The following is a 14,340-nucleotide window of genomic DNA, read 5'->3' on the forward strand; positions in this document are numbered from 1 at the left end:
AAGACTGAGTTTGAAAATGCCCAAATGGAATGGTAACAGGTGTTCACATTTGAGTTCCCATATCTAAACACATCCCAAATCAGACACTAGAATAAGCCCCAAGCTGTCCTTATGTACTGCATGATCTAACTCAATGCACTGGAAATCTAACTCTCTGCTGTCAAGTTCTGAAGGAACACAAAAAGCGAGAACTGGAGAACTAATAACAAAGGCCTTTCAGCATCTAAACAATGCCATTTTTTCTCTCCTGCAGATGAAACAGCTTTGGACAAAGGGAAGGCAGAGCTATTTCTTCAGGATATGAAAGGTGTTTGGGGGCTTAGGAAGAAACATGAGGTCCATTCTAAGGACTACCTCATCATCAGGAAAAATGCACGGTCCACTATTCACAGAGAAGGCATGCAACTCAGAACCCTATAACTTATGTGATGCCCCAAAATAGTACATACTTAATTCCTTGAGTGGACAGGTACCTAGGGCAGTGGTGGCGAACCTTTGGGACTCCAGATGTTATGGATTTCAATTCCCATCAGCCCCTGCCAGCATGGCCAATTGGCCTTGCTGGCAGGAGCTGATGGGAATTGAAGTCCATAACATCTGGAGTGCCAAAGGTTCGCCACCATGGACCTAGGGGATCAAATGAAGACAGGCCCATTATGTACGGAGCACTTTCCGCAGTGCTCCTAGCCCCATGGTCCCTTTGCAGTGGGGTCTCCTAGCATTTCTCTGTTTAAATGCGAGGAGGAGCCCCAGTGACTGCTGCGCAACCACAATCACACTCACAGCTGCCTGCCCCCACTCAAAAGGCAAGATGTTACCCTTTAATGGTAATATCGATATTGCTTATATTGATATTCTTGATGCTAGTTTTGATTGCTTTTGCATTTTTAGGGAAAAGCCAGTCGTGGATCCCTGTGGGTGGGGGAATGGTCTTTCACACCCGACTCCTCTCAGGGATCCATAACAGGCTTTCCCGTAAAAATGCAAAACAACAAAAAGCAGCCTCAACAGCCTGCAGGAATTCGAGTGGGTTCTTGCTGCTTAGCTCCGCAATATGAAGCAAAGGGTGCCAAACAGAACTGCAAATCATGTTTCAGGAGGGCCCGTGTGAAGTCAATGTTGAAACATGGGTTGATGTCACCTGATCACAGGGGTGATCATCTATATTAATAATCAGCTATATTAATACGCTGCTAGTATTGTTCTAAAAGGAGGAAAAAACCCTTCCTGGCTAAAATGTAAGAAGGCACACATCTGGTCGCCACATCTCAAAAAGGGTTTTGAAGAGATAGAAAAAGTGCAGAGAAGGGCAACGAGGATGATTGAAGGATTGGAGCACCTTCCTTATGAAGAGAGGCTGCAGCGTTTGGGACTCTTTAGTTTGGAGAGGAGACGTCTGAGGGGGGATATGATTGAAGTCTATAAAATTATGCATGGGGTAGAAAAGAGAGCAATTTTTCTCCCTTTCTCACAATACTAGTACCAGGGGGCATTCATTGAAAATGCTGGGGGGAAGAATTAGGACTAATAAAAGGAAACACTACTTCACACAACGTGTGATTGGTGTTTGAAATATGCTGCCACAGGAGGTGGTTAGCTTTAAAAAGGGCTTTACAGATTTATGGAGGAGAAGTCGATCTATGGCTACCAATCTTGATCCTCCTTGATCTCAGATTGCAAATGCCTTAGCAGACCAGGTGCTCGGGAGCAGCTTGGCAACCTTGAGCCCTTGCTTTCACATCCCTGCATGTGAGAGGCTTAAAAAGGTACACCTGTGGTGGGCCACTGCGGTAGCAGAGTGCTGGACTAGATGGACTCTGGTCTGATCCAGCAGGCTAGTTCTTATGTTCTTAAGGCCCTTGCTTTCACATCCTGCATGTGAGCTCCCAAAGGCACCTGGTGGGCCACTGCGAGTAGCAGAGAGCTGGACTAGATGGACTCTGGTCTGATCCAGCTGGCTTGTTCTTATGTTCTTAAGGCCCTTGCTTTCCCATCCTGCCTGTGAGCTCCCAAAGGCACCTGGTGGGCCACTGCGAGTAGCAGAGTGCTGGACTAGATGGACTCTGGTCTGATCCAGCAGGCTAGTTCTTATGTTCTTATCAAATTTGTTTGGGTGACTGGCTCAATATTTGAGACAGTGGCACATTTTAGTGGTTATCCCAGCTTTAGTGGTTGCTGGTTGACTACACTGAGTAACTAAGAGGAGGCACTATTGCAGATGTTAAGCCTGCCCGGCAGCCAGAATAAAAGAGCTCCAGAATGCTGCTGATGTCATTTTTTAACCACTGGTCACAGGTATAATGGAACGGAGCACTGGACACAAGTTCAAATCTCTGCTTGGGCCAGACACTCACTGAGTGACTATGGACCAATCACTTTATTTCAATCTACCCTATTCCATAGGGCTAGTTCAAAAATAAATGGGATATATCTACGCATAGAACGCTGATACTCTTGGAGCAAACATGGGACACAAAACATGATATAGAGACATTCAGACTAGACCCTGACTTCAATAAGCTACTGAAAGCATACCCTTCCCACTTTGCCCAGTCTGCAGGAGTTGCCAGAGAGTTTCTGGGTGCTATTCAAACTCAGCCATCCATCCATTTCTTGGTCGGTAAATGACTACCTAGCTCATAGCTAGTGGGTAAAGAATAGCTGGGGAAAGCAATGGCAAACTACCCCACAAAAGAGGCTTGCCCATGAAATCATTGCTTGCAGTGGTACCCCAGGGTCGGACACAACTGAAGGGGAAACTTTACCTTTACCTTCATTCAAAAGCGCTGGTCATAAATTTTAAAGCCCTAAATCAGTGGTGGCGAACCTATGGCACGGGTGCCAGAGGTGGCACTCAGAGCCCTCTCTGTGGACACGCATACACAGAGTTCGTCATGTGATAATAGTATAATTATTTCATTATTAGCATTAAACCTAAGACCTAGTTTTGGGGAAGCCGTGTAGATAACCCTGTTAAACGCTGTTAAATTCTACTGATTTTCATGGGAAGAACGAAAGCGTGATCCTTTACCTGGGAGTAAGCTCTGTTGCTGGCAATGGGGTTTGCTTCTGAGTTCAAAGCGTTGCACAGTTGCTTCAAAGCAAAGCCACTGACTACCAAGCTTACTCCCGAGTAACGCACACCTTGGAGCCCACCATTTTTTCTATACTAAAACCTCAGTACTCAGGTTAAATTGCCATGTTGGCACTTTGCGGTAAATAAGTGGGTTTTGGGTTGCAGTTTGGGCACACGGTCTCAAAAAGGTTCGCCATCACTGCCCTAAATGTTACAGGAACGCTTCACCTCGTACTTTCTCAAATATGGCCTTTGTCGGTCATGTCCCCATTAACAATTTGGCGGATTTTTCTAATGGTGCCAGTTTTAAGTAACACAGTTTTAAACGATGTTAGTGTTTATGATATGCTTAAGAGGGGAATTAGGAGCAGCTTACTGGCCAGTGGGTTTGCTTCTATTAACGTTAATTTGTTTCAACTAACCCTGAGGGACCATTTTATTGAGGAAAGGGCAGGACATCAATAATTGTAACAAACCATACTTATAACACAACCTCCTTTCTTGGATTTCAGTGCATCCCACTCTTTGCCAGTATAGCTCTATTCAGCATAACACACCAGTTTATCTGGAATCCTGATAAGTGATTATTTCGAATATCCCTTGGGCTTTTCAGGTGAAAAGGAGATCAGACGGTATTCTGTTTTGGGGGGTTTTGTTTTTGTTTTAAAGATCTGAATAGCAAATATCCTGATGCAGCATTTAATGTGTTCCCCGCGCCGCCGGCACTTTCCCAGCATGTGAGCTTACATGCGGGTGGCTGCAGTCTAATGATAGAAAGTTAAATGCACAGAAGGGATTCTTTACCAACCCTAATGAGGCTCCGTTTGATAAAGAAACACAAGACTGTGCAAATCTGTTTTTGTGCACTGCTTCTGGAAAGGCTGCAACACTGGTGTAATGTGTGTGTGTGGGGGGGGGGGAGGGCGCAGAACAAGCTCCTGGACTGTCTCTCTATTCCAAATGTCAACTGAACACCCAGTTCTCAAAAAGAGGTGTTTCTGGTGCTAAATGGATAAGAACAGACTGAATTGGGAGCTTCTTGCTCATGCTGTTGGCTGGCTGAAGGTAACGTTGATAACTACTGTCAGCTTCAGGCATTCAGTATAGAGATCACTACAGGTCACTGTAGGTAAGCAAGACCAATACTAAAGGATATTGCTATTAAAGCAGCGCTCATGGCCCTATAAGGCATCTCCGATGCTGCAGTACAGATTTCCTGACAGTTAGGTTAGTCTATTGCAGCAAATACAACAAAGGGACCCGTCGTCTGCCAGATTTATTAAGGAATAAAGATTCATAGACTGTGGCTACAATTCTAAATCCCACTGAACAACATGAGACTTATTTCTAAGCAGACTTGCTTATTAGGATCGGTTTCTAGGGAAAGGATGCCCTGCTACCAGACAACTTTCAACAGCCAGAGATCCTACAGACCCTGAGAGGCCCCTTCTGCTCCCATGTATACAGAATGCTAAAGGAAAAGGAGAATCATCGGGGCCGCTACTACAGATAAAAGCTTATTCTGTACAACTGATCTCTATTTTTTTTTCCGTTTGCTTCCCTCTCTTTGTACATCTTGTTTTTTTAGTTTGCCTCAAGGACAGGACCCTGCGCTTTGGGACCCACAAGTTGTCTGAACAGTGGGAGGAAAATATCATACATTTGTCAGATGCGCGACATTCGCCGACTGGGGAGAACGCTACATGCGTCTGCTGAAACGGACATTAGGCTGTGATAGGCCATGATAAATCTGTTAGCCTTTTATGCGCCCGTTGTTTTCGCCGCCGTGAAAAGAAGCAGCTCCCAAACATGAAAAGAATAGCTATTGATCTCAATCTTGAGACTGAGAAGCAAGACAGGCTGTTTTCCTTTTCGGGATGGTGGTGTCTCTGGTGGCTGAGAGGAGGCAATAATGGTTCCAAGATTGAACCAGGGATTCGCTGGTTCAAATCTCCCCTGCAGGAAGCATTCTTTCACGGCCCCCAATCCTCCCATAAAGGACTGACAATATTGCCCTACTTTACAGGACTGTTGTAAGGATCGTGCAACAATCTATTTAAAGTGCCTTTAACATTAATGTTACTACTACTGCTGCTACTACCCTGTTTCCCTGAATATAAGACATCCCCTGAAAATAAGACGTAGTAGAGGTTTTGCTGAAGTGCAAAATATAAGGCATCCCCCAAAAGTAAGACGAAGCAAAGTTTTTGTTGGGAAGCATGCCTGACGAACAGAATACAGAAATATAAGATATCCCCTGAAAATAAGACATAGCGCATCTTTGGGAGCAAAAATTAATATAAGACACTGTCTTATATTCAGGGAAACACGGTATTATTAGTAGTGGCATTGGTGGGGAAACATCCCCCTCTAGAGCAAAGCGATGCTAATTGCAACAAGGATATTCTCTGGGCAAGAAGCTCAGTTTCACGAACTGTTAACCAGCGTTATTGTTAAGCTGCACATGAAGCAGTTCAGGAACAGTTCCCAAAATGTCAAGCGGCAGTCTTTAATCTTAATGAGAAGTAATTTTGCATTCGTGATTACAAATTACATCCAGAACCACAAGTCATATCTGAGTAGGCGTGTTGAAGTAAACATGAGCAGAAAAGGGAACCAATATTCTTATTTATTTATTTATTTATTTTATTGGGCTTATAAACCACCCTCCCCCGAGACATTAACCCAGACATTAACCCAGACATTAACACAGTTGTGGGTTCTTCCCTAGAAAGCAGCTCTGCTGGTCTGCTACCGAAGAACTAAGAACGTAAGACCATAAAAAAGAGCCTGCTGGATCAGACCAGAGTCCATCTAGTCCAGCACTCTGCTACTCGCAGTGGCCCACCAGGTGCCTTTGGGAGCTCACATGCAGGATGGGAAAGCAAGGGCCTTCTGCTGCTGCTGCTCCTGAGCACCTGGTCTGCTAAGGCATTTGCAATCTCAGATCAAGGAGGATCAAGATTGGTAGCCAGAGATCGACGTCTCCTCCATAAATCTGTCCAAGCCCCTTTTTAAAGCTATCCAGGTTAGTGGCCGTCACCATCTCCTGTGGCAGCATATTCCAAACACCAATCACGTGTTGCGTGAAGAAATGTTTCTTTTTTTAGTCCTAATTCTTCCCCCCAACATTTTCAATGGATGCCCCCTGGTTCTAGTATTGTGTGAAAGAGAGAAAAATTTCTCTCTGTCAACATTTTCTACCCCATGCATAATTTTAGAGACTTCGATCATATCCCCCCTCAGATGTCTCCTCTCCAAACTAAAGAGTCCCAAATGCTGCAGCCTCTCCTCGTAAGGAAGGTGCTTCAGTCCTTCAATCATCCTTGTTGCCCTTCTCTGCACTTTTTCTATTTCTTCGAAATCCTTTTTGAGATGTGGCGACCAGAACTAGATTTGAGTCCAGCAGCACCTCAGAAACGAACAAGATTTTGGGAGTATGCATTTCTGAGAAGCAAAATTGCCTTCGTTTTTGGGGTAATAACAAGGTTAGTTCCTGCCATCTGCTGCACATAAGATCAGGCAATGGCATGTAAGTATCAACACACTGCTTACTTATTATAACACCATGCCTCAGTTTCAGTGCCTGCAATGACACTGGCACCAATTTGCCCTCACAGACCTCTAGTTCACGGGTCTGCAACCTGCGGCTCTCCAGATGTTCATGGACTACAATTCCCATCAGCCCCCACCACCTGATGTGAATTGTAGTCCATGAACATCTGGAGAGCTGCAGGTTGCAGACCCCTGATCTAGTTCATTCACAGCCCAGCCATGCCAAAGAAAAGGCTTAATGATGGGGAGGGAATGGTTTGACTCTGATCTGGGTTCCAGGTTTGGAATGGTTAAAGATCACCATTTTAGACCACTAGAAGAATCTGTTCCAGTCCTCATCCAGTCAAGCCATTAGTATTGAAAGAATTCTGGGCACGGTTTTCCTATTTGATCTGAAAAGATGTTGGGATCACATAGAAAGTTTGGTTCCCTGGTTCCCAGTTTGTTTTTAAGAACATTTTGAGGTGATGGTATGACCTAAGAAGTTCAAAATGACCTGGAACCAGGCTACACAGAGACTGACTTCTACCACACGGGTCTGCCCCTCAGCTGAGATCTTCATAGGAGGCCCTTTTTGGAGTTCACCCACTTTCGGAGATCAGCTAAGGCAGTGGTAGCGAACCTTTGGCACTCCAGATGTTATGGACTACAATTCCCATCAGCACCTGCCAGCATGGCCAATTGGCCATCCTGGCAGGGGTTGATGGGAGTTGTAGTCCTTAACATCTGGAGTGCCAAAGGTTCACCACCACTGAGCTAAGGGCTCTCAAACTCCAGGCCTTTCCTTTGGTTGTGGAATGCCGCTTCCTGATGGCTGGGGGACCCTTGAGTTCACTATGGGATGCCGTGCATGAGGGACAGGGGAAATTTTCCCACAGACACACTCTTATGTGTCTCTTTCTTGCATGCAAAAACTCATTAAAATGTGAATGGAGATTACAGTCATTTTAAGCCCCCCCCCCCCGCCCCCCCATGTTCTGGAATGGTTTCACAGGCAGCCGGGCAGCTGCAATAGGAAACCAGAAAATATCTGCCAGCTTGCACCATTTGCACTTGATTGGATCCAAGCCAAAAGAATATAATAAGACTGCACTTCAATTGAGCATAACCCCATAAAGCCCGTGCCAAAGACGCACGGTTGTGCAACATTCATTGGAAATGAACAACGGCAACAACAACCATCTCTAAAAACATTCCATTTTCCAGCTCTTTGGGGCAGAAGTCCAATTTAAGAACTCAAGATAGAAACTGTCAATCAGCCGCGTTTGTTTGCTTTGATTTCATCTGCGCCGCAACGGCGTGCACGCTGAAGGAAGGCAGGGAAATTAAAAGAAAAGGAACCAAGTTTGAAAAAAAAAATTGAAAACGTGGTTGAGGCCGAGGTTTGAGGGTGACCTGGGAAGGTAAACAAGTCCGCTGATTAATTGCAAAGCAGCCAAAGGAGCCTTAGGAAAGGGAGGCTGGCAAACTGTTGTGTCCCTGTTGCCAATTCTGTGTCACTGGACACTTTGAGCACAATATCAGTATATACATTGGGTTGCCCCACAGTTTAATCCTTGGGGCACTCCTAAATAACAGGGGGCGGGGATGGCAGGTCTGCTTGCTTCTAGTCTGCTTGCTTCTAGACCTCTTTTGTTTGCAGTCAAAACTGAAATCGCACAGTACAGAAAAAAGACTGTAATGAAATGATTCAAGAAGGGCAGATTAAAATGTGGCCTAAACTGGGCAAAGAAACAGATTTATGACAGAGCTGAAGGGCTGTTTTCTTCTTCGGGAAGAAAAAAGGGAGGCCGCCCTGGCTCACGCTTGGGGACAAAAAACTGGCATCAGGAAGTCACTTTTCTCCTCACCAGGAGAAAAAGATGGAAACTGAAATTGGGCACCTTTGAGTATCCGCTGCTTCTTTCTTATACACCAGCCTAGGGATAAGGTTTAAACTTAAGAAAAAAGTGAAGGGCATTCCCTCACTAGATATTATGGAACATTTTTCTTGCTTCATATTTTGTTAGCAGGTGTTTGTTAATGTTTCGTATTAAGTTGGTCTTTTGATTTTGTGGCCTTCTGGAGAACCCGGGCATTTTCCATTCATTCTAGGCTAGTAAAAATAATTGAGAAGGAGAGGAACAATTCTCTCCTGGAAGTTTAGCTCACAGGACACGTTTGCTTCCTACATCTTGGACCTCCTTGAGTGGCAGGAACAGAGGTGGGAGGCCAGGCAACGCAGGTGATTATTACCAGAATGGAAGGGCTGGAAGCACTTGGAGAGAAGCGTTTGGACCAGTATCTGTAGATTTCGGTCTTTCCTGCCGGCAGCAGTGGTTAAAAGTGCTTATTTCTGTTGAGGTTGACAGAATAGTGCTGGAAGGACAAATGTCTCATTTCGGTCCAATAATGTGGAAAGATTAATTTCCACTGATACAATGGAGGCAAATGACTGGGCCACAAGTATTGCTGAACTTGGGGGAATGGGGACAGATCCCTATTATTATTTACTGAAATGTGCACTCTAACTGTATTAGAAGAGAAAGGAAAGTTTTAAAGCATACATGTGTGGATTCGATATATTTAACCAAAGTCAAAGGAATCATACGGGGAGGGTCACTCGAGCACAGTGCTTCTTGGGCAAGGAAAAACTGAAAGAATGAACACATGAAACTGAGGTGGATTCCGTACAGGGCAAATATAATGGGTATAGAGCGCAACACAAACCATTGAGGGGGGGGGGGGGACAGACGGACTTTGTACAGGCCCCATGCCCAAAACGAGTTTGCCCCATTTTATTTCCCTCAACCTGGGATTTTCAAAAATTGCTAAACCAATGATCCTTTTGCAAACTCTCGGGTTGGAGCCGTTCCCACATGACCGGACTGACAGGAGAAGAAGTTTGGATTTATATCCCCCCTTTCTCTCCTGTAGGAGACTCAAAGGGCTTACAATCTCCTTGCCCTTCCCCCCTCACAACAAACACCCTGTGAGGTGGGTGGGGCTGAGAGAGCTCCGAAAAGCTCTGACTAGCCCAGTGATGGCGAACCTTTGGCACTCCAGATGTTATGGACTACAATTCCCATCAGCCAATTGGCCAGGCTGGCAGGGGCTGATGGGAATTGTAGTCCATAACATCTGGAGTGCCAAAAGTTCACCACCACGGGACTAGCTCAGGTCACCCAGCTGGCGTGTGTTGGAGTGTACAGGCTAATCTGAATTCCCCAGATAAGCCTCCACAACTCAAGCGGCAGAGCTAAGAATCAAACCCGGTTCCTCCAGATCAGAGTGCACCTGCTCTTAGCCACTACGCCAAGAGTGGCAGAAATAAAGGAGGCATTTTATTTCCCTCCCTTCCACTGCACTGTTGATGGTCAGAGAGAAGCCTGCCACAGCAATATGGTCATTATTGTCCTGCCGTTGCAGGAAGGTCCCTTTTTCTTTTGCATGTTGTACATGCACAGCTATGCAGGTGAAGTCGATCGGATTGTGGGATGATTGGCACGGCTGCAGGGGTTTGTTTCTATATACCTGTGCAGCTACGCATGCATTGCAGGGGAAAAAAATTAAAAGAGAGAAGTGTCTCCCTGCAAAAACAACCCGGGTTGTTCCCATGGGCTCCAATCGCTGCCTGCACGGCACACATGTGAATGGGAAAAAGGAAAATAGGTTCCTTTATAATGACTGCAACCCAATATACATTTGCCATCTGTGTTATATAAAATCACACCATTGGTCCATGAAGGGCTGTATTATCTACTCAGGCAGGCAGGCAGAGGGCCTGAGGAAGAGATCTTATACATCACCTACGATCTCATCCTTTAACTGGAGATGCTGAGGTTTGAACCTGGGAACTTCTGGATGGCAAGCTGATGCTTTGCCGCTGAGCAACAGCCCCTCTTGAAAGGATTTCTCCCCTGAGGAGGTAATAAACTTGTCCAGACCAGGGGTCTGCAACCTGCGGCTCTCCAGATGTTCAAGGACTACAATTCCCATCAGCCCCTGTCAGCATGGCCAATTGGAGAGCCGCAGGTTGCAGACTCCTGGTCCAGACTATGTGTCTTTCAACTGCAGGTGGGGATTCACAGGAAGGACATGCACTTTTTCAACGGCGACGGTACATAAATCCACAGAAGCCAACAACTAACTTAACCAAACAAGCCCACTGGAATAAAACCTTCTGCAGCAATGAATTGGAAACCTTTATTTTCTAAATAGCTGAGACCTGGCTGTCCATTCTGCCTGACTGAGGCCTAGTTCTCACTATGAAAAAAAAAATCCAGATTGTACGAGCTCAGACAAAAAGGGGTTAAAACTGAAGCGGTTAAAAACTGATTGCTTCTCCGTGCAGAACAAATCCTTGCTGCTGCAAAACTCCCCGAAAAAGAGGGTTAGGGCAGAAGACTTCTGCGTGGCATCTTGCTTTCCTTGTGCGGGGAATGCTTCTGCTATGGAGGACCATTTTATTGCAAGAGTCCCTGCTTACAGTGTGGAATGGTACAGCCCAAACACAGACTGACAACCTCAGCAAGAGCAAGGCTAAAACAGAGGGGTATTCAATTGAAAGGGCGAATATGCCAAGAGTGGCAGATGCCAGTCCAATGAAAGATGAATTCTCATCCTATGAACTTGCCATTATTCAACCGTGTGGGTACACTGACAGCACTAAAACACACACACACACAAAAAAAAAACATGGCGGCACACCACCGCAACTTGCAGGAATAGGAAAGGAAGCCCACAGTTCTCTTTACCTCACTCTCGTCAAATGTTTGCAGTGTTTCCTTTGCTACAGAATCCAACCTGGAGCCGTCCGGGTGCCTCTGCCTGAGATCTTGATTGACCAAATGCAGCTCCTTCAGCATCAAAAGGAGTTCCATAATCTAAGAAAGCAAAAAGAAAACCGGGGGACCCGTTATGTTCCTCAAGCCTTTTCACACATTACGATTTTTAACAAGGCGGATTAGCAACAGGCATCACTAGATTGTTGAAAGCTGGTCCGATTTGAAATACACACACATCACTATGTTTGAAGTACTGGCCTCCTTACATTTTCTTCCTGCCCTTTCCCCAAGGAGATTATGATGGCAGTACTGATTTTTTCCTCCCCCTACATTACCCTCCACACCTTCCTGTGAGGTGGTTTAGAATGAGAGAGAATGACTGGCCAGGCTCACCTTGAGTGGTGATCGGGACCTGCGTCCCCACACTTCCAGTCTGACAGTAACCACAGCAACATGCTTTGGTATACATAAGATTGTTGCATATAGAGAACCCCCTATGTTTAAACATAGTAGAATGAAGCGAGCAATTCACCACCTGTACGCCATCTGTTCTTTTCGGAAGTCCAAGGAAAGGAAACACGAAGACTGTATTCCGCAGTGAGAACAGAAAGTGGGGTTTCAAGCAGGGCAACCGTATCATAACTCTGGGCACTTTGGCTGACAAGCTGTCTTCCACTAACACATACACAAAGGTGGTGGTTTCCTCTATGCCTATGTTTTGGTTTACCACGTTGCTCTGTATTTTTATCAGTCCCTCTTGTCATATATTCCTAGGCAGCCCTGCCCCTCCCTCTGGGGCAACTCTTCAGCCATCATAACCCAAAGGCAAAGACCTGTAAAGTGGACGAATAAACCACCCCTAAAGGCAGAGTGAGAATTCTATTTTCCAGCAAAAATTCAGCAAAGGAAGAAGAGTTTGGATTTACATCCCCCCTTTCTCTCCTGCAGGAGACTCAAAGGGGCTTACAAACTCCTTACCCTTCCCCCCTCACAACAAACCCGCTGTGAGGTTGGTGGGGCTGAGAGAGCTCCGAAGAGCTGTGACTAGCCCAAGGTCACCCAGTTGGCATGTGTGGGAGTGCACAGGCTAATCTGAATTCCCCAGATAAGCCTCCACAGCTCAGGTGGCAGAGCTGGGAATCAAACCCAGTTCCTCCAGATTAGAGTGCACCTGCTCTTAACCACTACGTCACTGCTGCTCCTAAGGGTAATTTAGGAAACTTAGTTGGCAACTTAGGAAAGAAAGTGGCCAGTACAAGTGCAGGTGAAGGTGCAGGGCAACAACGTATAACTCTCTGATGTGAATCACCTACCTTGAGGGTAAGAAGAGGTCTTAGCAAAATGGCCCCAACATCCCCCGTTACAATGTCAAAGTAAATAAATAAATCACACCATGGCGGCTATACTGGCCAAGGTAACTAGAATGGAGGAAAGACCGGTAGGTGGGAGGGATTCTTTAGCCCTCTCACATTCATGATCCTCTCCTGCAGTTTTAAACTCGTGGTCATTTTTCCCTTCTAGTTTCAAAACCCAGCTGCAGGTCGACTTTAAAAACCAGTTGGGGGGATTTGTGCGGGACAGGAATTATGAGGGTATGAAGAAGAGGACTGACCATTTCTCTCCAGTCAAACACATTTCCCCTGCAAGCCTCCCCCCTCGATATCATTACCAAAGAAATACAGGTTTGGAACTCCAGAGACCCGACCCCAAAGAGGCCACCAAGAGGTATGTTCCCTCCAACAAATGTGAAAAGTAGTCACTGAACATGAGAGCAATACCTTTTTCTTGAGTTCTTCCACAGACAGCTGGTCGATCCGCAAGTTCCAGGGATCTTGTTCACCCAAACAAATGCTCATGTAAGAAGTCTGGTCGCCCCAAGAGAACAATGTTTCTTCTACCAAAAAAGAGATCATGAATTCAAAATCTATGTTTGCATTGGAAAAGCCTCCCTCCTTCGCCGTAAGTTCATTTTGTAACCAATTGGTACCTGCATCTGCCTCCATCCACATCAACCTGTCTGAGGCTGGAGACAGATGATGGGGCCTTCCTGAGGAAATCTGTGGGATCTGAAAGATTGGTGGGGACCCACAGGAAGGACTTTTCAGGAAGCTGCACCATGTTTGCCCCATCCCCTTCATTCATTTCAGGAGGTTTTCCTTCCAGAAGGCCTTTGCGTGGCATATTCTGGTTTGTTTCCGAAATGCAAGATATGGTTTGGCAGTTTGGACATAATGGTACACTATGGCTTGTTGCTAACGCAAAAGTCTCTAATAAGCTGGTTGCAAGTAAGGAGAAGAAGGGAAGATATCCTGAAGATCAACATATATTTACATAATGGCAAGCCAGATATATATTTATTACGGAGGGGTTCAAGCTGCAGGTTGGGGATAAAGTCATGTTCTGGGTCTGGAAAGACTGAAGGCAAGTGTTTCAAATTATAAACCACATGGGATAAGGATTAGTTTTGCTCTAATTTTGTGTGCTTTGGGGGGGGGATGCATAATAATCACGCAAAAATACGTTTTTATAATAAGTGCCAGACGGGTAAATTTGGAAGAAAATATAGCTGCCTGTCCCATCCTACACAAAAGCATTCTCTTTAATTGAAAGAACTTTTACCCTTGGAGTTCTTTGTACCTTTTTGACACCTTCGATATCCTCCCTAGTTATCAGCAAGCCGTGTGAATCTAATGCAGAAATTATAATTTGCATATTTAGCATTTCATTTTGAAATAATTTCAGGCAGGTGCAGAGCAAAAAAAAATATTGGAAGGCATGAATTATTCTGCTGTAGTTGAGATCTCATGAAAATGAACCCTGGGTCTCAAGGGGAAAAGCCAGGTTAAATAACATTGCAGTATTTTTTTAGTTTGCTATTGGCACAACAGACTGCAGGAACTGAATAGAAAATAGCAACTTGTGTCATTGAACTATCTAATTGTG

At 45.3% G+C, this 14,340-nt stretch overlaps 1 protein-coding gene across 5 annotated transcripts in view; it reads right to left on the reverse strand.

Moving 5' to 3' along the window:
* The window catches only part of CDK5RAP2 (CDK5 regulatory subunit associated protein 2), a 187,581-nt gene that overhangs the window by 94,202 nt on the left and 79,039 nt on the right, over positions 1 to 14,340 (reverse strand). For all 5 annotated transcript variants that reach the window (XM_048513449.1, XM_048513448.1, XM_048513447.1 and 2 more), the window contains exons 16-17: positions 13,176 to 13,291; positions 11,368 to 11,496 (exon numbers count right to left, since the gene is read on the reverse strand). In XM_048513449.1, coding sequence (XP_048369406.1) covers positions 11,368 to 11,496; positions 13,176 to 13,291 — 245 coding nt within the window. The remainder of the gene's footprint in view (positions 1 to 11,367; positions 11,497 to 13,175; positions 13,292 to 14,340) is intronic.

The sequence above is a fragment of the Sphaerodactylus townsendi genome, linkage group LG12 (assembly GCF_021028975.2).
Source record: "Sphaerodactylus townsendi isolate TG3544 linkage group LG12, MPM_Stown_v2.3, whole genome shotgun sequence".
NCBI classification, from domain to species: Eukaryota; Metazoa; Chordata; class Lepidosauria; order Squamata; family Sphaerodactylidae; genus Sphaerodactylus; species Sphaerodactylus townsendi.